A 24,512-nucleotide genomic window follows, 5' to 3' on the forward strand; every position below is an offset into this window, starting at 1 on the left:
ACCGTCACTACTGCTGTCAACCTCTACAGGCACTAAAGGGACAGCATTTAAGTCCAAAGTTAAGTCACCTAGTTCCCAGACATTAAACAATTGCCTAGCTGTCAAGTGGGTGAGGGAATGTGAGCTGTTTCCTGCTTCTAATTGCAGTCTCTTTTACCTGCCAGTCTGCCTATATGAGGACAGTTCTCTGATTTGTCTCATGTATTTTAAAAAAAATATTTATTTATTATTTATTTGGTTGCACTGGGTCTTAGTTGCGGCACGCGGGCTCCTTTAGTTGCGGCATGCAAACTCTTAGTTGTGGCATGCATGTGGGATCTAGTTCCCTGGCCAGGGATCAGTCCTGGGCCCCCTGCATTGGGAGTGCGGAGTCCCAACCACTTCCCTGGAGTGCCACCAGGGAAGTCCCATGTCTCATGTATTTTTGTGTCTAACAAGTTGTTGGACTCTGTCTTACACTTTTTCTTATTCATTGCAGAGCTAAAGATAGTGATAGACATAAATAAGTAACAGTTAACTGATTGATGAAAAATTTGGGCATGAATGCTTACAAGAAATACAGTAAACATAAAATCTAAGTGATTTTTATAGGTGTCTAGAACATAACTGGTCTGTGATAAATGTGTATATTTAACTTTTTTGACCTAACTCCTGCTCACTAAGAGGTCTCTTGGAGTTGGAAATTGATGCAGTAGAGGTTATATGGTTACATACAGTGACTCTGGGGAGACTAGAGAGTGCCTGGTTGGTTTTCTTCTTTCTAGCACCTATTTTTGATTCAGTTTAGAAAGGCATTCCTTCTTCCCAATTGCTTGTTTTTTCAGTAGTGACCTCATGCAGACAGGAGTGGCATTGGAAATTGCCTTGGATTGTTTGGCAAGAATTGTATTTTTTGGTGTTGTGGGTGGAGGAAAGGCCTGCCTCAAGGCCTTTATTTCTTCCTTATTCTGAATACCTTCCTGTTGACTCATTGGAAATCATAACAAAAAGCAGAAGGAGCATTGGAGAGGCAGCTGCCAGCCCAGGGCTTGGCTTCTGTTGGGGCAGATGTCTGCGGACTGAGAGAACTCTGGCTTTAAGAAAAATTGGGAGACTTTTGTAGTAGAAGGAAATACTATTGTTGTGATAGGTATTTATCCATAAGGTAGAAAGTATCAGCCAGTTGCTAGGAGTCATTAATCAGCAACATAAAAAACTAAGGATATTTTCTTCAATAGGATTAATTAGTCTTCCTTTAAAATTGAAGCAGAGGAACTGAAGTGTAAAAAGAGGGAATGGGGCAAAATTAGAAAAGGAAAAATTGAAAAAGAAAAATACCTATGATCATTAAAAATAGAAAAATGATATAAAAATAAAATTTAAGGGAATTCCTTGGTGGTCCAGTTGTTAGGACCCCAAGCTTTCACTGCCGAGGGTTTGGGCTCAATCCCTGGTCAGGGAACTAAGATCCCGCAAGCTGAAAGGCGTGGCTGAAAAAAAATTTTTTTTAATAGAAAAAGTCTTGTGGTATAGCAGATCATTTTATTACAAATAACATACATCTCAGATGATCTTTAAAACAGCTAAAAGGAGACAAAAGTTACTTACCACTTACATGACTATTACAACAAAATGTTTTTCTGCCCTGAAGACATATTACTATGTCATTACTTTGGAGAGTGCTTTTTAATCATTGCTAGTTTGAAGAGGTAGTGCTAGACAGTGGCTTGACTTTGGGAGTTTTCCCTTAAAAACTTGAGAATTACCCACAAAAATGTGTTTTAGGTAGATTTGGTCTCAACTTTTAAAACTTTCTCTTAATCATTTAAAAATAGGTAATATATGGATATATGACACTTAATTCAGAGGCTCTGCTAGGATATTCAGTAAAAAAAAAGAAAAAAGAAAAAAGTCTCCCTAGTCCTGTTTCCCAGGCACCCAGATCTTCCCAGATGGAACCACTGTTATGATTGTATATCCTTCCAGAGTCTGTGCATCTAAATACAAATACCTTTTGTTTCCTCTTATAGAAATGATAGCACTGTACATTCTGCTTTGCATCTTGTAACATGTTCCACATGAATATGTTATAGCGCTTCATTTTTTTTCTTTCACAGTTGCATAGTTTTTCAGTGTATGGGTTTAACCCATCAGTGGACGTTTCCCCCCCACCCCAGCTTCTTCTCTTATTAGTAGTGTTGTAGTTAGCAACTTCGTATGTGTGCCATCTTGCACTTGTGAGTATTTTAGGTTAAATTTCTAAAAGTAGAATTTCTAAGTTAATGGGAATATCTACATTTAGTTTTGATAAATATTGTCAGTTTGCTCTCTTTGGAGGTTGTACCAGTTTATATGTACATCAATGATACATGAGAGGGCTGCTTTCCCTATGATTTCACTGACCTAGAGTATCATAAGTTTTTTTGTCATATTTATGAATTTCATAGGTGAAGATGGTATTTTAATTGTAGTTTCATTTTCAGATTATCTTACTCTGAGTGAAGCCAAGCATCTTTACATATGTTTAAAAGCTATTTGTATTTCCTTTTCTGTCAGCTGTTTTGGCAGAATCCTTTGCTCATTCCCTGTTGTGTTATTGGTCTTACTGATGTAAGAGCTCTTTTTATACTGAGGAGATTGATCCTTTGGATTTATGTGTAGTAAATAATTATTCTAGCTTGTCTTTTAACTTTTGATTTTAAGGTGTTTAAAATAATTTAGAATTTTAAAACATCTGATTTTACTAAATCTTTTATTTTTATTTATTTATTTATTTTATTGGAGTATAATTGCTTTACAGTGTTGTGTTAGTTTCTGCTGTACGATGAAGTGAATCAGCTATATGTATACCTATATCCCCTCTCTCGGACCTCCCTCCCATCCCACCTATCTAGGTTGTCACAGGGCACCAAGCTGAGCTCCCTGTGCTATACAGCAGGTTCTCACTAGCTATCTATTTTACACATGGTAGTGTATTTATGTCAAACCTAATCTCCCAATTCATCCCACCCTCCCCTTCCCTACCTATGTCCGCATGTCCGTTCTCTACATCTATGTCTCTATTCCTTTTATTTTTAGCTTTTGGGCTTTGTATAATTTTTAGAGAGTCCTATACTGAGATTATACAAAAACATTCCCCCAGGCTTTCTTTTAGTATTTTTAGGATATAAAGAACTTTAACATTTGACCCTTTGATCCATTTGGAATTTATTTTGGTGTGAAGAGTGAGGTAGAGCTCCTGCTTTATTTTTTTTTCTCTAGTTGGTGTTTGGATAGTATCTTAAATATTGAGCACCAGCAATGGCTCTCTTATGAAATGTGCTCTGGAATTTGCCAAACTCTCTGGTCTATGAACTGAGATTTAATTTTTAATTTTTTATTTTCAGAACAAGGCAGCTTCAACTTCTGAGATTTTTTGAAACATATGGCTTAAATATCCTTTTAGAAAAATTAGCTAGAAGTTTCCAGAGTTCTTTCCTCCTCCCTTCCTCCCTTCCTTCCTTCCTTCCTCCCTCCCTCCCTCCTTCCCTCCCTTCTTTCCCTTCCTTCCCTTCCTTCCCTTCCTACCCTTCCTTCCCTTCCTTCCCTTCCTTCCCTTCCTTCCCTTCCTTTTGGCTGCCCTGGGCCTTAGCTGTGGCACCACGCAGGATCTCTGTTGAGGCATGCAGGATCTCTCTTTTTTTTTTTAGTTGCGGCATGCGGGCTTCTTAGTTGCAGCATGCAGAGTCAGTTGCGGCATGCATGCGGGATCTAGTTCCCTGACCAGGGATCCAACCTAGGCCCCCTGCATTGGGAGTATGGAGTCTTACCCACTGGACCACCAAGGAAGTCCCCAGAGTGCTTTCAAGCAAGTTGTATTATGTTTAAAAGATTAATAGTGTAATGAAGTTGGCATTGAGAAAACAGGTTTTGGATGAACAACTTTGACATATATACTGTGAAGAGATGAATAGACTTGTCAAACTAACAATTTATTCTTTGTGTTAAAGGAGAGTATAGTTTTGAAGAACTTTTGAAAACTGTGTAGCTGACTTCTGTATCACTATTTTTTTTAAAATAAATTTATTTATTTATTTATTTTTGGCTGCATTGGGTCTTCATTGCTGCACACGGGCTTTCTCTAGTTGCAGTGAACAGGGGCTACTCTTCCTTGCATTGCGCAGGCTTCTCATTGCATGGCTTCTTTTGTTGTGGAGCATGGGCTCTAGGCACACGGGCTTCAGTAGTTGTGGCTCGCAGGCTCTAGGGTGCAGGCTTAGTAGTTGTGGCGCATGGGCTTAGTTGTTAGTTGCTCCATGGCATGTGGGATCTTCCCAGACCAGGGCTCAAACCCATGTCCCCTGCATTGGCAGGTGGATTCTTAACCACTTTTGAGGCATATTCTATTAATTTCCTCTCATTAAGGAGGAAAGCTTTTGGTGGTCAAATATGTTTCAGAAATACTGGATTAAACCAAGGTAAACAGATTATTTAGCTGGTGGACTGTTTAGACTGTCATGGGCTGTAAATTCTGAATCTCCAAGGGAGAGGATAGTGTAAACAATATTCCTCCAACCTAGTTTACTATCAGACTCTTTCCTCACAGGTCGTCTTTCTTAGGACTAGTGTTCCAGGGTATACTTGTTTGGGAGCTCTCTCAGAATATTGGATCTGTGGGACTGTTTCAGCTAAGAATTTGAGACCTGTTCATGGTCAGTTCTTAAATTAACTGTTTTATGTTTTATCTGTAGTTTCTTTCCTTTCTCCATTGAGTTCTCATGTTCTTGGTTGATAGAGCTTAAATTAAAGCCATTATTGTATTAATTGGGTAGGTGTAATTGCTGAACTTCGCCAGTGATCTTTAAGACATTGTGAAGAACAAGAGTGTGTTTTTTTTTAAAATGGGGGATTGAAAATGTACTAGTTATTAAAAAGGAGAAGATACCACAAATTCTAGTCTAGTGAACTAGTTTCTGGCAAAATTCTGTAGCATGTATTTTGTCAAATAGATGGCTTATGGAGAGAAAAGAAGGGGTGCTTAAGAGTCAACCAGGACTCCCTGAGAAAGGCCCTGTCACAGTAACATCATTGCCTTTTGGACAGACTCACCAGATTGGTGAATCAGAGAAACGGAGTAATGTCTAGATTTCATTAAGGCATTTGAAAGTATGTCTTGTGATACTTTTGCAGACAGATTGGATAAATGTGGACTAGACTGTAATGTAATTAAGATTTGTAGCCAGATGAGTAAATCATATTCAAAAAGAGCTGCTAAATGGTGAGTGACTGCTTAATGGGCAAAGGATTCCTTTTTGGGTGGTGACAATTTTCTGGAATTAGATAGTCATGGTGGTTGCACAACATTGTGAATATACTAAAACCCACTGAATTGCTTACTTTAAATATGTTAAAAATGGTGAATTTATGTTACATACATTTTAGCTCAGAAAAAGGAGCTGCTAGAACTTTTTTGTTTTTGTGGTACGCAGACCTCTCACTGCTGTGGCCTCTCCCGTTGCGGAGCACAGGCTCCGGACGCGCAGGCTCAGCAGCCACGGGCTGGGTTCACGGGCCCAGCCGCTCCGCGGCATGTGGGATCTTCGTGGACCAGGGCACGAACCCGTGTCCCCTGCATCGGCAGGCGGACTCTCAACCACTGCGCCACCAGGGAAGCCCGAGCTGCTAGATCCTTAATTCAAAGAAAGCTCAGTAGGTCATGTTACAAGTAAAACATTTGTGTTGGGACTTATGCATGCATCAGTGGTATGTTGATCAAATCTTCAGTTGTGTTGCTGGGATGGTTAATACACTGCATGAAAGATTTTGCTTTCAAAATACCTTGAATCTAATGATGATATTTAATAGTGAGAAATGTGTCATCCTGCATTGAGGTTCAAAAAATGGAGTGTCTAAATACAGGATAGAGAGAGAAGTAGCATTAGTAGGGACAGGATTAGTGGGGGAAAAAAACAAAATGAAACAAAACTGAGATGTTTATTAACTCACTAATAGAAATGTGGTATATGCAGCAAAGGAAACGATGGTTCCATTGTCCTCTGTACTGATGAGAGGCTACCTGAAGTTGGTTTTCAGTTCTGGAGGCCGTACTTTAAGAGGGACCTTGCTAGTCTAGAGCAGGGATGATAGATATGTGGTGGGCTTCCTTCACACCCATGGCAGGCACTGCTGATAGATCAGAATCCTTACCTGAGGAGCCACTCCAGGCAGTGGGTGTTGGTCCACTAGTTGAGACTTGGTTGTTGCTCCAGGACTAGAGCATGTTGGATGAGCATGTCCAGGATTAAAAAGGGTCTAGAGATTATGAGGTATGAGGAATTATTGAACAGATCATTTAATATGGAAACAAGATTTAGAATATATTGAGACTTCCCTGGTGGCACAGTGGTTAAGAACCCACCTGCCAATGCAGGGGACATGGGTTTGATCCCTGGTCCGGGAAGATCCCACGTGCCGCGGAGCAACTAAGCCTGTGCACCACAAGTACTGAGTCTGCGCTCTAGAGCCCACAAGCCACAACTACTTAGCCCACGAGCCACAACTGCTGAGCCCGAGTAACACAACTACTGAAGCCTGTGCTCCTAGAGCCCATGCTCCGCAACAAGAGAAGCTACCACAAAGAGAAGCCTCCACGCAGCAAAGAAGAGTAGCCCCCACTCACCGCAAGAGAGAAAGCCCGTGCGCAGCAACGAAAACCCAACGCAAAATAAAATAAATAAAAATAAATAAATAAATAAAAATTTTAAAAATTTAGAGAGAATATAGAATCATAGAATCTCAGAAGATCAACCTCTCATCCAGTATAGGAATTTATTCAACTGTTAATATTTTGCCGATATTATTTTAAAATTCCTGAAAAATGGTAAAGGGGTTCAATTTATCATATGTGGTACCAGAGGAACAGAACTAGGCAATGGAAATCTGCTTAATATGAGGAAGAACTTTATAGCAATAAGAGGTTTCCAAAAAAATTCCCCAAAAACTTGCTTTGAGAAAACCCATGTTGCAGATTTTCAAGCATAGACTGTATAATGGTTAATGGAAGATTATGTTCTAACCTAAGTGCTTTCTCAAGTTACTTAAAATAGTTTTTATTTTCATTTCCTGTTATTAAAAGGTATTTTTATTTTGAATGACTTGATAATATTCCATTGCTCTTTTTTTTTTTCTGACACGGCTAAAAAAGTCAGGAAAAACACCTCCAATACAATAAAACAGGTAAAAATTTTCTGAGCTCCTCCATTGTTCAGGACCCTCTGGTAGAACTGGAGAAGATGTGAAAGTATAACCCAATCCTGCCCTTAGGGGACTTATGGATTAATTGGACAGTCAGGGTATAACCATTTGAAAAGTTACTCACCATCGAAGGATGAAAGATCTAACTAATGTCACAAGGCAATATAGATTGCCAAGGAAATGATGCAAGCAGTTAATGTGTTAAAATTTATCTAAGGGAGAGATTATTTTATGGCTGAGTTTTGCAGTATAGTCTGAAATTATATGGCAGAGAAGGGACAGCATAACTGTATGTATGTTTGTCTTACTTTTTTGTGCTCCTTTAGACAGTCTCTTTAGTGAGACCGTCTTTTTCTACTTGTTGGTGTCCAACAGCAGCTCCTTCCACAGTGCTTTTCACAAAGTAGATGCTCAGGAATATTGTTCTGCTGAATTCGTGAAAAGTTGTGTGGAATGTGGGGGCTGTGGTGGTTAAGAGAACTTCAGTATTGGTGGTGATGAGAATTTAGGGTAATTTCTTTTTCTTTTATTATTTGGCTGTAATTGAGACCAGGACTGTGGTCCTCAAGCAAGAGAGAAAGGATGGTTTGTGTCATTCAGCAGTTATTTATTGAGCACCATGCTTCAAATAGAAATCAGAAAAGGATTCCACCCTTATGTCCTTAAGTAACATTAAGAGGTAAAGAGATACAAAGTGCTGTAAGAAACTCTAGAGGAGGGACTTCCGTGGTGGCACAGTGGTTAAGAATTGGCCTGCCAGTTCAGGGGTCACGGGTTCGATTCCTGGTCCGGGAAGATTCCACATGCCGTGGAGCACCTAAGCCCATGCGCCACAACTACTGAGCCTGCGCTCTAGAGCCCACGACTACTGAGCCCATGTGCTGCAATGAAGAGTAGCCCCGCCTTGCTGCAACTAGAGAAAGCCCATGTGCAGCAACGAAGACGCAACGCAGCTAAAAACAAAACCATTAAAAAGAAAGTCTAGGGGCTTCCCTGGTGGTGCAGTGGTTGAGAGTCCGCCTGCCGATGCAGGGGACACGGCTTTGTGCCCCGGTCCGGGAGGATCCCACATGCCGCGGAGCAACTAAGCCCGTGTGCCATGGCCGCTGAGCCTGTGCGTCTGGAGCCTGTGCTCCACAACGGGACAGGCCACAACAGTGAGAGGCTCGTGTACTGCAAAAAAAATAAATAAATAAATTAAAAAAAGAAAGTCTAGAGGAAATTTGGAGGAAGAAGAGATTATTTCCAGTGGTAGATTATGGAAGAGTTCATGGAGGAGGTGCCTTTTGGAAGTAACATTTGAATTGTCAGAGATGGGTGGGGCTGATCAAAAGTTTTATCAACCTTTATTCTTAGTAAGCATCTCCATCCCTAGCTTCCCATATCACAACTTGATGACCTCAATTTTCTCTACAAACTCCCTCCATTTTTCTGGCCCTAACAAATTTATCTCGTTTACCATGCAATGTTGACCTCCTTCCCTGTAGCAACGGGAGAACAATTTTTCTTCTTAAGACTCAGTCTTCTCTCTGTGGTCTGGATCCTACCCCTCCTTGTTTCCTAGGGTTCTTGTCCAGTATTATTTTCTTAACTATAACTTGAGCTGTTTTCTGCCAGTTCTTTCTCTTTCGCACATAAACATCCTCACCCATTCCAGATATACTCCCTCAATCCTAGACCCTGTCTAGGATTATTGTCCCTTCTTTTTTCCTTCAAGGAAAACTTGTCTTTATTCCTTATATACACTTTTAAAATCTTAACTCACATGGATGCGATTCGTGTGCCCTCCTTTCTCCCACTGAAATTTCTCTTGCTCAGGTCACCAGTGACCTAATTGCTATGCCCATTGGAAAATTTTCAGTACTTATTTTACTTAATCTATGCAGCATACGACACTCTTGTCTATTCACTTCATGAGATTTTCTTCCTTTTAACTGGGTATCTTTTTATACTTAAAAATTTTTGACCTGTATCAATATATTGCCGATCTAAGAAAAATTCAGGCAGCTCCTCCTCCAAGAAGCTTACTTGGACACACACCCTTACCCCAGGTCTGAGTTAGATGCTCCTCTCTTGTGTCTCTATCGTCCCCCCTCCCCCGCCCACGTATCTTTAGTATAGCTTTTCACAATAAATTGTAAGTGCTTTATTTTTTTCTCTTCCCTAATTGACTGAGGCTTGGAGGGCAAGGGCTATATGTCCTTAGTGAGGTTCATACTCAACAGTTAACCTGCCTCCTGATACGTTCTCACTAACGACTACATCTGAAAATTAACTTTTTGGCATGTTTTCGCTCTACAGCCTCTCCTTGTTCCCCTGGGCTCTGACAGCTGCTGCAGTAGGCAGTGACTCAGAGAAGTGGTTTTTTGCAAAGAAATATGTGCCTGTCTTCCACCTAGTAGAGGACTCTCACCTGTTTTTTTTTTTCCTCAAGAGCTGCCCACAACCAGCAGTGACTAGGCTGAGACTTGAGCTCACTTTGAAGTCTTTTTTTTTTCCATTTAGTGTTAAAAGGTGTTTCATGCTTCATGATTTATGGTAAAGTAGAGGTGGGTGGGTGTATAGGTTGAACACAGTAATGTTTCACTAGGCTTTGCTTCTGAATACTTGGTCTGGAAGTAAGTTAATCCTATTCACTCAGGGACTTCTTTTTTTTCTTTTTAAATTTCATTGAGGTACCGTTTACATACCATAAAATTCTCTGATTTTCAGTGTATAAGTCAACAATTTTTAGTAAATTTACCAAGTGGTGCAACCATCACCATAGTCTAGTTTCTACCACTCTAATAAGATGAGGGACCCTTTTGAAATACGATAACAATTAGACATTTAATACTGGCAAGTAAACCTGACATACCTTGTCCAGTTCAGCAGAGTGAAATGATTTGTTCAGGGACAGGTCTGTTTTAGGTATCAAGAAACACAGAGGTTAACTAAGTTAACTTAAGACGAAGAAAAAAAAATCCCTTCTGTTTCTCACAATTCCTATAGCTGTTCAGATTGGTTTAATTCATATTCAGAAGTTTCTTTTAAAACAGATACTATCAGGATTTCTCATTTTGCTTGTATGGCTTGGAAGACTAGCGTTTGTCATTTCTTGCCTGGGTTACTGCTGTACTTTCTTTAGTAGCTCTGCACCCCTTAATAGTCCCCCCTCCTAATCCGTTGTGCTTGGAGTGATCTTTTAAATCAGATCTAATCATTTCTTTCCTGTTTGAAATCGTTCAAAAGGTCTGTACATTCTCTTCCTTTAGCTTGACATGTTCTCCCCCATGCGCGCGCGCGCGCGCGCGCACACACACACACACACACACACACACACACACACACGTCCTTCAAGGCATAAATGTCATTTTCTCTGGGAAACCACTTCTCATTCCCCTCCCTCTTCATATGGTGAGGAATGCTTTATTGAATAATAAAGTCTTTTTTCTCAAGACTTGTTTTTGCCGCACTGTATTGAAATTACTAGGCTGTTTCCAGTGCCTAGATGGTACTCAAATGTGTTAGCGACTTAGTAAAATCCTATTTACAAGGAAAGATGGCCCAACTTGGGAGGTTTTTAGCAGTGAGTAATGCTGACATTCGGCGGGGGTGGGGGTGGGGGCGGCGTTTGCTCTGCAAACTGGGTGTGGTGCCAGCGGAGCTGCTCCTGGAGGAACTGAATCTCAGTGGTTTGGAGTAGTCAGTTCCGGCATTGGTATGTTCCCCTTCTGTATTGCACAGAGCCGGGAAACCACTGAAGTCGTGTGGTCTGCAGGACTTGTTCAGCTGGTTTCACAGACACCTAATTCAGATTCCCACCCTGATTCTTTTCTCCATATGCTCTTGGTCTGGGCTTGTTTTAAGGCTTATCACACTAGAGTTCTCTGAATAGTCATTTTTTGTCTTGCTGAGTGGTGGAATGGGTAGGGTCAAGTATATGCTCTCTTTGACAAATGATATCAATAAGACAAAGTAGATAGGTATTACGCAAGTTACTGGGTGTCAGGCTCTAGAAGTACGTTTATTTCTGGGATCTAGCTGTCCCCCACGCGTACACAAACACGTTGCTACCATTATTTAGAGCCTACTAGTGCTTCTATACGTTATCTTAGTCTTCACAACAATCTTATGAGAGTAGGTGCTGTTCCTAATCCTGTTTTACAGACAGGAAACTGAAGCTCAAGAGAGGCTAGTTAGGTACGTCATTCTTGCTCATTCTTATTTCCTTCCCTCTTTCTCAAGGAAGAAGTGGGTATGTTCCTTCTCATACATAACTGCCCATTGTGTTCTTCAGAACCTTCTTTTTTATTCCTTTATTTCTTGTGTCTTTAGTCCCTCTTCCTTATTCTTTTCTTGCAGGGCGCAAATATGTGCCTATTCTTCAGTTATTTAAAAAAAGAGACAGAGACATACCGCCACTTCAGACTAACCCTTTCTTTATCCCCCCAATTTCTCTTCTTCCCTTCTTAGATTTCTTGAAGAAGAACTCTACATTTTCTGTCTCTAGTTCCCTACTTCTAGTGACTTCTCTAGTTATAGTAATCTGATCCTCCTGCCTCATCACTCCACTGAGACTCCCCCCTATTGGGATCCCAGATGACCTTCTTCCTTATTTGCCATATCCTTTTCTCTTTGCCACCCATCTCTCTGCAGCATTTGAAATTGGTGACCTCTCCCAGCTTCCTGAAGTTTTTTTCTTCCTTGCTTACCATCACGTGATTCTCTCATAGTTCTCTTTTTACCATAGTAACTGTTCTTTCTCTGTAATATTCGCCTCTTAAGTGTTGGTGTTTTTCCAAGGCACAGTCCTTGAACTTTAAAATTTGTCTCTACAGTCTTTCTCTAGGGAGCTCGTCCACTCCTGTGGTGCCGCTTCTCTTTCTTCTCTCTCTTTTTTTTTTTGGCTGCATTGGGTCTTCGTTGCTGTGCATGGGCTTTCTCGAGTTGCAGCAAGAGGGAGGCTACTTTTCATTGTGGTGCGCAGGCTTCTCATTGCAATGGCTTCTCTTGTTGCAGAGCACGGGCTCTAGGCATGCGGGCTTCAGTAGTTGCAGCCCACGGGCTCAACAGTTGTGGCACATGGGCTCTAGAGCATGCGGGCTTCAGTAGTTGTGGCTAGTGGGCTCAGTAGTTGTGGTGGCTGGCGGGCTCAGTAGTTGTGGTGCCTGGGCTTAGTTGCTCCATGGCATGTGGGATCTTCCTGGCCCAGGAATCGAACCCATGTCCCCTGCATTGGCAGGCGGATTCTTAACCACTGTGCCACCAGGGAAGTCCTGGTGCCACTTTTCAAATCTGGGTCCCTGGTCAAACTTGGTCTCTCTCCTGAGTTTTTCAGACTTGTATTTCCAACAACCGGTAGGATGTCTCTACCTAAATGTATCATTGACCTTTCAAGCTGAACATATTTCAGGCATGAACTTATCATTCTGGCTTGCTTCTTGTGTTCCCAGCCTTGTTTAATGGCATAATCTTTTATTTAGTCATCCATGCCACAAGTCACCAAATCATCTTTTAAAAACAAAACAACCTTTTTCCTTTTATTGAAGTTCTTGCAAGTTTCCTATAGATGGTACGTGTTGCCAGATTTTCTTGTGGAACAGTGTGAGAACGTTGAGTTTCCCCACATACTGGACAATAATAAGTTACTATCATTCTTTTTTATCTTTGCCTTTTTTATCTGCTAGCTGAAAATGGTGTTATTGTTACTTTAATTTGCATTCCTTTGATTAGTAGTGAGATTAAGATTTTTTCCCATAATTGCTGACTACTTATATTCTTTTGTGAATTGCCTGTTTGTGTTTCTAGTGCATTTTCCTAGGAAAATATTTGTCATTTATTTCAAGCATTAAAATATATATATATGCATCTGAAGATTATGGGAGGGCTTCCCTGGTGGCACAGTGGTTAAGAATCAGCCTGCCAATGCAGGCAACATGGGTTCGAGCCCTGGTCCGGGAAGATCCCACATGCCACGGAGCACCTAAGCCCGCGAGCCACAACTACTGAGCCCAGGTGCCACAAATACTGAAGCCTGCGTGCCTAGAGCCCGTGCTCCACAACAAGAGAAGCCACCATAATGAGAAGCCCACGCTCCGCAACGAAGAGTAGCCCCCGCTCGCCACAACTAGAGAAAGCCCATGCACAGCAACGAAGACCCAATGCTGCCATAAATAAATAAATAAAGCTTTATTTTTTTTTTTTAAAAAATAAAGATTATGGGAGAGGGCACTTCCCTGGCGGTTCAGTGGTTAGGACTCCACGCTTCCAGTGCAGGAGGGGTGGGGGACAAGTTCAATGCCTGGTGGGGGAACTGAGATCCGCATGCCATGCAGACAAAAAATTTTAAAAATTTTAAAAAATGAAGATTATGAGAGATTATTAGCCCCTTGTTATAGGTTGCAAATTTTCCCTCCAGCTTATCTTTCAAATTTTTTTTTTTAAATTTCCTTGTAGAAGTTCAACTGCTTTTGTGTAGACAGTTTATTTCCCCCTTTTCAAAATGATTTCTGCCTCACAGTCTTGTTTGGAAAGGCCTTTCTCATTTCAAGATTATACAACCATTCATTTATATTTTTTTCCTCCTTTCATTTTTTTATGTTTTAAAATCTGTAATCCACTTGATGTTTAAAGTCAGTAGCAAAATGTGAGGTCAGGAGCTAACTTTGTTTTTCTTTTCTTTTCCAATTGTCTGTTAAACCTCATCTTCCTCAGTGCCCTTCTAACCCCCACTCCCAGCCATCTAACAGATTGTCAAATGGGGTCAATTCTTCCTTTGAAATTACTCATCATTTTTCTTTCTGTTTCTGCCATTGCCCTAGTTGGAGACCTTATTATCTCTCACCTGGATTCCTGAAGTAGTTGCCTAATATTGCTCTGTTGAATCTATCTTCCGTGCTGTTGTCCTAGTTACCATACTAAGTGTCAGATCTGACCAAGCTACTCTTCTATTCAAAAACTTTTGTGGTTCCCATTGCCTGCAGATTAAAATTCTATTGTTCCAGGTACATCTCCTACTCCTCTACCACAGTGATTTGTCATTCCCTAAATATGCCATTTGTTTTCATGCCTTTTTGCCCTCTTTTTTATGCTGTTCTCCTTTATTTTAAATGTCTTTATTTCCCGTTTTCACCTTTCTAAATACAATTTATCTTAAAAGCCTAGTTCAAATATCATCTACTATTGTAGCTAGTCGTTTAAGCATCTCTGTTCCCAGAGGGTGATCTCCAGGTAGTTAGCGCATTTTATGCCACTGATAAGTGTTGCACAGAGTGAGCCGTTAGAAATGTTTCCTAAATGGATATTTAGCTGTCAGAGTAGATTTTTTTTGGAAAATTGATTTAAAATATGAATAAAACAAAGCTTTATCAAAATACACTAGATATGAAAGCTGTATCAGGACTATTTATAAGAATTATTATGCAATTATATTAAAGATAGACTTTTATATAAGCACTTTTCACACTAGTTGTGTCAACTTCAATGTTTAATATTTTATAGGCCTCTCTCTTGGTCCTTGGTAGAGTAAGTGTTGTTAATGAGGTCATGCACTGTGGTTTAGGGTGCTTCAGGAGGCCCAGCTCCAGAACTTGAGCTTTTATTAGTATTAAGGAGGGTAGTAGCTTTTATTATTTTTGAATAAATTGCTGGAATGTAGCACCTCAGTTTGCACTTTAGAATCACACCATCTTGGGTTCAAGTGTGAGCTCAGCCACTTACTAGATGGGTAATCTTGGACAAGTTACTTTACTTTGAGGAGCCCATAGTTTTCTTATATCAGTAAAATAAGAATAGTAATACTACTTACCTTATGGGGTTTTTGCAAGGATCAAGTGAAATAATACATGTAAAGTATTTAACTTAGTATCTGCCAGGTGGTGTTAGAGATTTTTTTTTTGGTGTTATTTATAGAAAATGAACCATTCAGATGTTACTGTTTTCCTGTTTAATAGTTGTGTTTCAGATCAGATGTCACTTAAAAAATTTTTTTTTTTTAGTAATTTTCATTTGAATTAGATTTGTTAAAGCAGTTCTAGGGTTAAACTTGAGGAGGAGAAAATGTTGAAAGTTTAATCCCTTTTTGTGGGAGGAAGGACTAACAACTCTATTCTCCGTTTCCTTCATATAAGAGTTTTGTTGCTGAGTTCTATCTGTGGTCGTGGCTGCGAGACCTGTTCACAGATTGGGTGTGCTGGTCTCACCACTTGGTATAATATTCTCAGAACTTTTTTTTTAAAGTGACTTCTTTGTTAAAACATTTGTACTCGTAGAAACATTCGTACTTGAAAAATTTTAAAACCCCACATTGTTGCCACAGTGATTTTCTGAAACAGATCTGATCAGATCACCTCCCGCTTAAAATCCTTCAGTGTCTCTCATGACAGAAGGAAAGGTTTCTTAGCATGACAAACAGGCCTTGCACCATCCAGCCTGCTCTTTTTTTTCATCTTCACCTCCTACTTTCCCTTCTAGCAATGACAGTGCTGAACTACTGCATAACCCACCATTTTTTCTCGGCCCTCCCTGCCTTTGTACATGGTATTTCTTCTGCTTAGAGGCCTTCTCTGCCTTGGCCATTTGGTGAACTCCTCCTCGTCATTCTTTAAAACCCATTAATATTTGTGGATAATGTGAAGCTGGAAGAGAAGTTGGTATTTTGGGTAACAGAATTAGGATCCCAAAAGGTGTTGACATTTCGGGACAATGGGCTGAATCAAACATGAAGAAACATAGTAGAGATGAGTGCAAATAATGGATCTAATATGGAGCTGTAGAGATCGGGTTTAGCAGCTGCATATTTGGGGAAAAAAATACTAAGAATCTCTGTTGAGTGGAAAAGTGTTGTAAAATAATTTAATTGAGGCTTTGTCTGTGGTTTTGGAGTGTTCAGAATGAAGGAGTGATATTCCGGTTCCATTTCAGGCCAGTCAGACCACACCTGGAGCATAGTGTTCAGAGATGAATGAGAAAGATGTGAGGGGCAGGGAGTCATGTCTAACACTAGCAGTGATATCAGCTAACGCTCTGAGCGCTTACTCTATTCCAGGCACTGTTCTTAACTCTTTATGTGTGTTATCTCTTTTAATCCTCACAATCGTCCTGTGAGGTAGGTGCTGTTCTCTTTTCATGAAGAGTACTTGAAGGAAAAGGAATCATTTTACTGACAAAAGTGTCAGCATGTGACTCATCATATGAGGGGAAAGGAGGAAAAACACAAATTTTTAAATACCCAGCCAAGCACTGTGCTAAGCACTGTATTTCACGTGTAATCTTATTTAATCCTCAACAGCAGCCTTATTTGGAAAATATTGTTATTCCCTTCTAACGAATGAAGAAACTGGGTAAGTGACTTGCTGTCTTGATAAGTAACAGGGACAGGATATAAATCCACGTCTTTAAAAGTCCCTGGCCAATACTGGTCACATTATATTTTAATTCCATATGTTGTCTTGCTTCAGAAGGCAGCTTAGGGTGTCAATGGGGAGCTAACTGGTGGCTTAATAAAAACTTTTTGGCTACTAGAATCCTGAGATGAAATGGGTTAACTTGAATGTGTGATTTCCATGTCAGCATCAGTGTTCAGGGTCAGCTTACATCATGATTTGGCCAAGATGTTTTGGAAGCATTCAGGCATTAAAGTGGGGGAGGGAGTGGAAGGTGAGAGGGGAGTGGAGGAGTTGGGGTAGACTGGAAGAGCTTTAATGAGCCTTCCAACTGTGAAGTTCTATGACTATTAAGACAGTTTTAAACATGAAAATTGGTAATATGAGAATTGTGTTGACCAGTGACTTTTCTTTTGTGCATAGATTGATTTATTTGTTAAATTTCTGCTTTACTGAGGTATAAATAGCATGTAAAACTATAGGATATTTAAAATAAGTACTTTGTGGTGATTTGATGTATGTATACATTGTGAAAGGATGTAGTTAACATATCCATCACCTCACGTTTATCTTTTTTTTTTTTTTTTTGGTGAGGACATTTAAGTTCTACTCTCTTAACATATTTTAATTATACAATATAATGTTAGCAACTATAGTTAGATCCTCAGACCTCATTCATCTTAAAGCTGAAAGTTTGTATCCTTTTACCAACCTCTCCCTAATTTCTCCACACCCTACCTCATGGCAAGCACTAAAGTTTGACTTTTTTTTAAGATTCCACATTTAAGTGATACATACAGTACTTGGTTTTCTTTGTCTGGTTTATTTCACTTAGTATAATGCCCTCAAGGTCCATCCATGTTGTCACAAATGGCAGGATTTCTTTCTTTCTCATGGCTGAATAATATTTCTTTGTAGACATATACCACAACCTCTTTATCCATTCGTCCATTCCTGGGTACTTAGTGTTTCCATATCTTGGCTATTGTGAATAATGCTGCGGTGGACATGAGAGTGCAGATTTATATTCGATATCCTGTTTTCATTTCTTTTGACTATACAGTTATCCCTCCATATCTGCAGGTTCAGCATCTGTGGAGTCAATCAACTGTGGATTGAAAATATTTAGGGAAAAAATAATTCCAGAAAGTTCCAAAAAGCAAATCTTGAATTTGCTGCTTGGCAGCAATTATTTACATAACATTTACATTATATAGACAACCATTTATATAGCGTTTACATTGTATTAGGTATTATAATAACCTGCAGATGATTTAAAGTATACAGGAGAGTGTGCTTAGGTTGTATGCAAATACGATGACATTTTATGTACAGGATTTGAGCATCCTTGAATTTGGTACCTGTCTACGTGGGTCCTGGAACCAATCCCCTGTTGATACCCAGGGATGTCTGTATACCCAGAAGTGGGATTGCTGGATGATATGGCAGTTCTATTTTTAATTTTTTGAAGAACCTTCATATTGCCTCCATAGTGGCTACACCAATTTATATTCCCACTGTTGGCTGAAAAAAAATGTACAACCTAAAAGTTGAGAATTACGTTTTATTCGGCAGCTTTAATGAGGACTTAAAGCCCAGGAGACAGCCTCTCAGATAGCTCTGAAGGACTGTTCCAAAGAGGTAAGGGAGGAACCAGGATAAATGAGTTTTTTTAAGAAAAAAAACAAAAAACAAAACCCAAACCAGGTAGTCAGACCATCATAAGATTACTGCTATTAAAACAAAACAAAAAACCCAGACATCTCAAGTTAATGAATTAAGTGCTTTTCTACTTACAGAAAGATGCAAGAGTCTGGGCTTATTGAAACTATTCCTTTGATATTCACCTTATGTAGAGCCAGTATTCTTTTTTTCTCTCTCTTGAATCCTCTCAGGATATACCGTTGGGGCTGGATGTAGAGGTTCATGGCTTGGTGGCAGGCAACCTGTTTTTCTCCATCCTGAATTCCCCTTAGGGTGCACTGTCATGGGCCGCTGCAGTGGCTGATGGCTTGATGGCCTCAACGTTCTTTGTTTTACTGAAGTGGCAGAGGACATTCTTTGTCTACACCACCAGTAGTGCACAAGGGTTCCCTTTTCTTCACATCCTCACCAACACTTTCTCTTGTCTTTTTGATAGTAGCCATTCTAACAGGTGTGAGGTGATAGCTCATTGTGGTTTTGATTTGCATTTCCCTGATGATTTAATGATGTTGAGCATCTTTTCAGGTACCTGTTGGCCATTTGTATGTCTTCTTTGGAAAACTATTCAGTTCCTCTGCCCATTTAAAAATTGGATTGTTAGGGGTTTTTTTGCCATTGAGTTGCATGAGTTCTTCATATATTTTGGATTTAACCCCTTATCAGATATATGATTTGCAAATATTTTCTACCATTCCATAGGTTGCCTTTTCATTTTGTTGGTGGTTTCCTTTGCTGTGCAGAGGCTTTTTTTAGTTTGATATAATCGTCCTTGTTTATTTTTGCTTTTGATGCCTTTGCTTTAGGTGTCAAATCCAAAAAAATCATCTCCAAGACTGATGTCAAGGAACTTACCCCCTATGTTTTCTTAAAGGAGTTTATGGTTTCAAGTCTTGCATTTTTTTAGTTTGATATAATCGTCCTTGTTTAGTTTTGCTTTTGATGCCTTTGCTTTAGGTGTCAAATCCAAAAAACGCATCTCCAAGACTGATGTCAAGGAGCTTACCCCCTGTGTTTTCTTAAAGGAGTTTATGGTTTCAAGTCTTGCATTCAAGTCTTTAATCCGTTTTGAGTGGATTTTTGTGCCTGGTGTAAGATAAGAATCAATGCATAGATTTATTCTTAAGTGTATTTATAAAGTTAATTTAAATGCTTAAGTTTTATAAGGAAGCTTTGTGTCTGAGTTGAGAATTACTGGTGGTCTTACAGTTAAACTGAAATATTTAAAACCCTATTAAGTGGACAGAACTTGGAGAGATACCAGCCTTTTTCCTGCATGGGATATCTGAAACTTGGTCCTGTTTAGACAGCCCTGTGGAGCTCAGCTCTGTTAGGCTTTGGGGGTGATGTGGTAAGAGCAATAGTGGTTTAGTGAGAAGGATTCTAAATTAGGAATCAGGGCCCTCTTATCGCACCTTTGTCACTAGCTAGCAGGTAACCTTTGATAGGCCTTACTCTTATTTGTAAAATGAGAGAGTTGTACAAATAGGTACAGCCTTTGGGTAAGCTTTTGAGCAATAACATTTTTTATTTTGGAGTTTCCAAAGGAATTAATTCTAAATAAGGAAGAACATTGTGTACAAAGACGTTCCTTGCAGAATTATTTAATGGTTGAAAACATTTAGAAATGATATAAATGCCCAACATAGGTGACTGATTAGCATTTGGTAGAATTTTAATGTAACTCGAAAGTCTTGAGAAACTGTATAGTAACATGAAAAATATTCATAAAATGTTGAGAAATGTTTTGTAATTTTCCTCAATGGATAGATTTTATATAGAGGGGAAAACCCCAAAGGGATTTGCCTTAGAAGTGCATTCAGTTCCTTTCTCTCACATTTTGTGATGCTGTGAGTTTGTGGCAGAGGGGGAATCTCAGATGGGCTGTAGAGAAGGACAGGAGAATTTGTTGCATCTTCTCAGAATTATAGTAGAATCCAAACTGATGTTGAGATTAAGAATCTAGTAATATAGCATCCTACTTAATGCTGTTAATTTTTCAAGCAGTTTGGTCCTAATTTAACTAACTTTATTCTTATAAACAAACCAGGTGATTCTCTGCTGTGGAGCAGAGCTTAGAATGGAGGGTGAGCCACACAGGGAATTGGAGGGCAGTTTTGGGCTTGCGGCGGTTGTTTAGAGACACTTCTGTGCTTTGCCTGTTTCCTCTAGCTCTCCCTCTCTGCTTATTCCTTTCCACCAGATCACAGGTGGCTTTTCTTCAGGCCTGACACTTGTGTGATATTTAGGGTATTCTACTCCGCTATAGAAAGCTTGTGAGTCTTGTCATCAGTCAGGACTGTTTTATAGCAGTTAGACAAGAGAAGGCGAAGGTAAAGGATTGTGGGAGATGTGGCTGTGGTCCCTCCGTTTACTCTGATTTTAATCCAGTGATCTCAGAGGAGAGGAGAACCTAAACAGCCCTGGTAGCTGGCTCTGATTCAAGCCAAAAGCACTACTGTGTTGTTTATCCACAGTCTTCCCCATTTTGAGAGGAAAATAAGTAACTTTTTCTTCATACTATTATGTGGTAAAGGGATATTTTGGGCTTAAGATTTATTCTAGGTTTGTCCCTGTTAATGAGAACATAAGTTAGACTGTCCCCTGAGAGCAGGGATTGCCAGGAGCTGTTTGCTGTATCCTTTTTAGCAGTAAAATATTGGATGGACGATTACATGAGATGTGTCCTTAGACTACAGCTATTTTCCATACCATTGACCTATGTTCTTTTCCACATTGTCCTATGGTCGTAGGCTCTTGGAGAAGCATAGTTTGGATTTTGTAGCTGCTACAAATTGATATCTAATTTAGTTACTATGGTAACTCTTCTGGAAAATTAATTCGTTTCTTCTTTTTCCCCTTATGACATTTCAGTTCAACTACCTAAAAGAAAAGCCAGAAGAGAAAACTTAATATCATTGGGTGTAGGAAATAACCAGAAAATTCTCTGGCCCATTCATCTATCCAGCTAGTATTTATTTAAGTATCTACTATGTGTCAGACAGTATGCTAGCTGCTTTAGAAGTAGAATAGACTTGAAAGTGAGGTTGAGTTAACTATTCTATAGAACTTGAGAAAAACAGGAACATTGTTGCTTTTCCTTTTTTTTTTTTTTGTGGGAATCTTAGCTCCTGACCACAGATTGAACCCGGGCTCCAGCAGTGAAAGCACTGAGTCCTAACCACTGGACCTCCAGGGAGTTCCCTCATTATTTTTTAAAGATTCTGAGTGGTAATCTCAGTTTGAAAAGATAGAATTAATATAAGAAATTTTATTCTGAATTATAAGACTAATAATTTTAAAAGTATGTAAATTCAAGCTCTATTGTACATCTTTTCAGGCAATTTTATTAATGTAAAGAATTATATAGAAACACACATAAATGGGATTATAAATACATTTATATATTATTTGGTCTATTTTTCTATTGGTATGTTAGAGTTTTCTTATAAATTTTCATGGGTGTGTGTGTGTGTATAAAATATGGCATATTTAAATGTGGCTCAGTTTTATTTGTCTTTTAATTTAAATTTTAGGTATCAATTAACATTATAAATGTTTCATTCTTGTATTGTCCCATTTGGCAGTAAATCTAGCTTTTACTTCAGTCTCCTGTATCTCTGGATTTTTTCTTTCCCCATTTGGCTTTTCAAAGATTTATTACTAGGGAAACAGACCAGGTATCATCTAGTGGTCCCCCTCAACCCCTGTAAAGAATAGTAAAGAATTTGGGGATACAGTAGCCTTGTAAAATTTGAGTAGCATACTTATAAATTAGGGGTTTTCAAACCGGGGTCAATGAAATCTCTGAAATTATATATTAAATTTAAGTATATATACATTTTGGGGGGGAAGGATCTGTAGCTTTCCTTAGATAGTCAAACGATTCTGTGATTCAAAAAAAAGTTTAAAACCATTGCCCTAAATGACTTTTTTAGTTAACTACATTTCTGTTGGTAGAAAATACATGCAAATAAACTTGGCTTTGTTTTATCTTGGGATTCCCTGAAATCTTGTGAGAGGTGTCCGAGGGGGACAATATAGTTTTCCGTTACAACTTCCTTTCCCCTCTAAAAAAACACATAAGAATTCACTTTTACTGCTTCCATTGGAGTTTCCTTAAGTATTTTAGGTGAGATGATTGACTATTTTGGAATCCCCAAAACAGCTTTAAAATCTGAACCTAGAAATTCACTATGGATGCTGAATTCTCAAACCAGAAAAGAACCTCAGCTGCAAATATAAGTTTCTGAACAGTTGAGAGATGGTGGCTTCAGTTACAAAAGGTTTTTCTTAGGAGTTCTTAAGGCGCAACTGAAGGAGTAAGGGAGACCGTCTGGGCTGAGGCTCGTGGGGCATTTAGGACCTGGGGAGCCAGCTGGCTCTCTTGCTGCAGGAGAGGAAAGTAGGGTGGAGAAGAGGGTGGCGTTTATACTTGGAAATTTTCCTAAGTTCCCTGCCTCTGAGATCTGACTGGGCCAGAACAAGGATGTGTGTGAAATTGAGTCTTCAAACACTATTGCTTATGTTCAACTTAAACTTTTCCAAGGAGAATGGAAATTAAGCTTGAAATCTCTGAAGAGGGGAGGGGTTCATACCTTCCCTCTCTTTTGTCATGTCCTCCCTCCTTCTGTGCAGGTGGATGGAAGCATGCCTGGGGGAAGACCTGCCTCCCACCACAGAACTGGAAGAGGGACTTCGGAATGGGGTCTATCTTGCCAAACTAGGAAACTTCTTCTCCCCTAAAGTGGTGTCACTGAAGAAGATCTATGATCGAGAGCAGACCAGATACAAGGTGAGTCCATCCTTGCTTGGTGCTTAAATTTCTGTAAACTTGAGAGAGAAGTTTAGCATACTTTATCCTGTGAAAGAGTTACTGAGAAATATGTGTAAGTGTGTTTGTTCCAACAAAATAAAATACCTGGCAGAGTGGAGAAAATTTAGTGCGAAGTCAAGATACAGTAGTAAAAGAACTTCAGCTGTCCATATTTCTGGCGCAATTCTAATGAGTAATTTGTATCTAGAAATTTTCATGGTCCTTGATGAATTTTTTATTTCTTAGAAGGTAGAGGAAGTAACTAGGGGAATTACTACTTTAAGTCTAATTTTAACCAAGCTCTGAGATTTGTTGGCAAATTGAAAGCAATAGCAACTTCGGGGGAAGAAAATCACCCCATGATATTAAAGTTTAAGGTAAAACGGGACAGTGATCCGATTTCAGAAAATTGAGATACGTGATTGATTCTTGTGGCCCAGGGCCCTCAAAAAGAAGACTGCTTTAATTAAGTTGGGATGTTGACAAGGACCGAATTCCCATTGCTCACAGAGTTTCTGTGGGGAGCTTTCCTAAGAGCTCTTATCTGAAAAAAGGATGAGTATAGAAGATAGTGGAAGATTGCAAAACCAAGAGCAAATGTAAGAGGGGTCAACTGTAAGAATTGGGCAAGAGCTCAGAATGAGTTAAGGATGAAGACAGAATCAAAAGAGTTGGTTTTTTTGTTTGGCTTTTTAATATTTAAATTAAAAGGAAAACAAGGAAAGTATAGGTCTTAAGCCAAAATTAACATCCCAAATAGAAACTTTTCTTCATCAAAAAGCAAAGACTTATATGCTGAATTTTAAATAAGTGGTTATTCTGAAGACACCTCCTGAACTGTTCTGTTGACTCTAAAAAATGTGTGCAGAACAGGCAGACAGAGCAGTCTCCAGCAACAGTAAAGACAATAGCCTACACCTCTAACCGTCTGGAGGGTAAACCTTCCTAAAAAACAACAGGTGTAGAGGTTAAGAGGGGGATGTTTATATGTGTAGTATGAAAATACCTCATTTGGGGAGTATCTTCTACTTGCCAGACACCACACTGAGTGCTTTATGTACATTTTCTTAGTTAATCTTTCCAACAAACATAAAGTAGGTGTTAAAGATGGGGAAACTCAGAATCAGTAGGGTGAAGTGACTTGCCCAGTGTCACCAATAGATAGCCAAGTCAGGAATTGAATCCAACACAATTGAATTCCAAAGACCATGTTCTGCTGAGCACACTGTACACAGGAAGATTCTCCAGATGGTTCTTAACTGAGGAGAGCTGAGATGTGGATTTGGCTTTTGGAGATTAGAATGTGTAATGATACAGACAGACCTTAAGTTTAAGGGGACCATGTAAAGTCTTACAGGGAAACTTTTATTGATACAGAGTATTTATTTAGTATTTGCTTCAATATTGCCAAACAGTGC

General features: G+C 39.4%; 1 protein-coding gene across 1 annotated transcript in view; it reads left to right on the plus strand.

Annotated features, from left to right (window-relative positions):
- The window catches only part of IQGAP1 (IQ motif containing GTPase activating protein 1), a 102,454-nt gene that overhangs the window by 12,991 nt on the left and 64,951 nt on the right, over nt 1–24,512 (plus strand). The window contains exon 3 of the mRNA XM_079913249.1: nt 22,917–23,073. Within this exon, the coding sequence (XP_079769375.1) occupies nt 22,917–23,073 (157 nt within the window). The remainder of the gene's footprint in view (nt 1–22,916; nt 23,074–24,512) is intronic.

Source organism: Stenella coeruleoalba (assembly GCF_951394435.1).
Source record: "Stenella coeruleoalba genome assembly, chromosome: 2".
Taxonomy (NCBI): domain Eukaryota; kingdom Metazoa; phylum Chordata; class Mammalia; order Artiodactyla; family Delphinidae; genus Stenella; species Stenella coeruleoalba.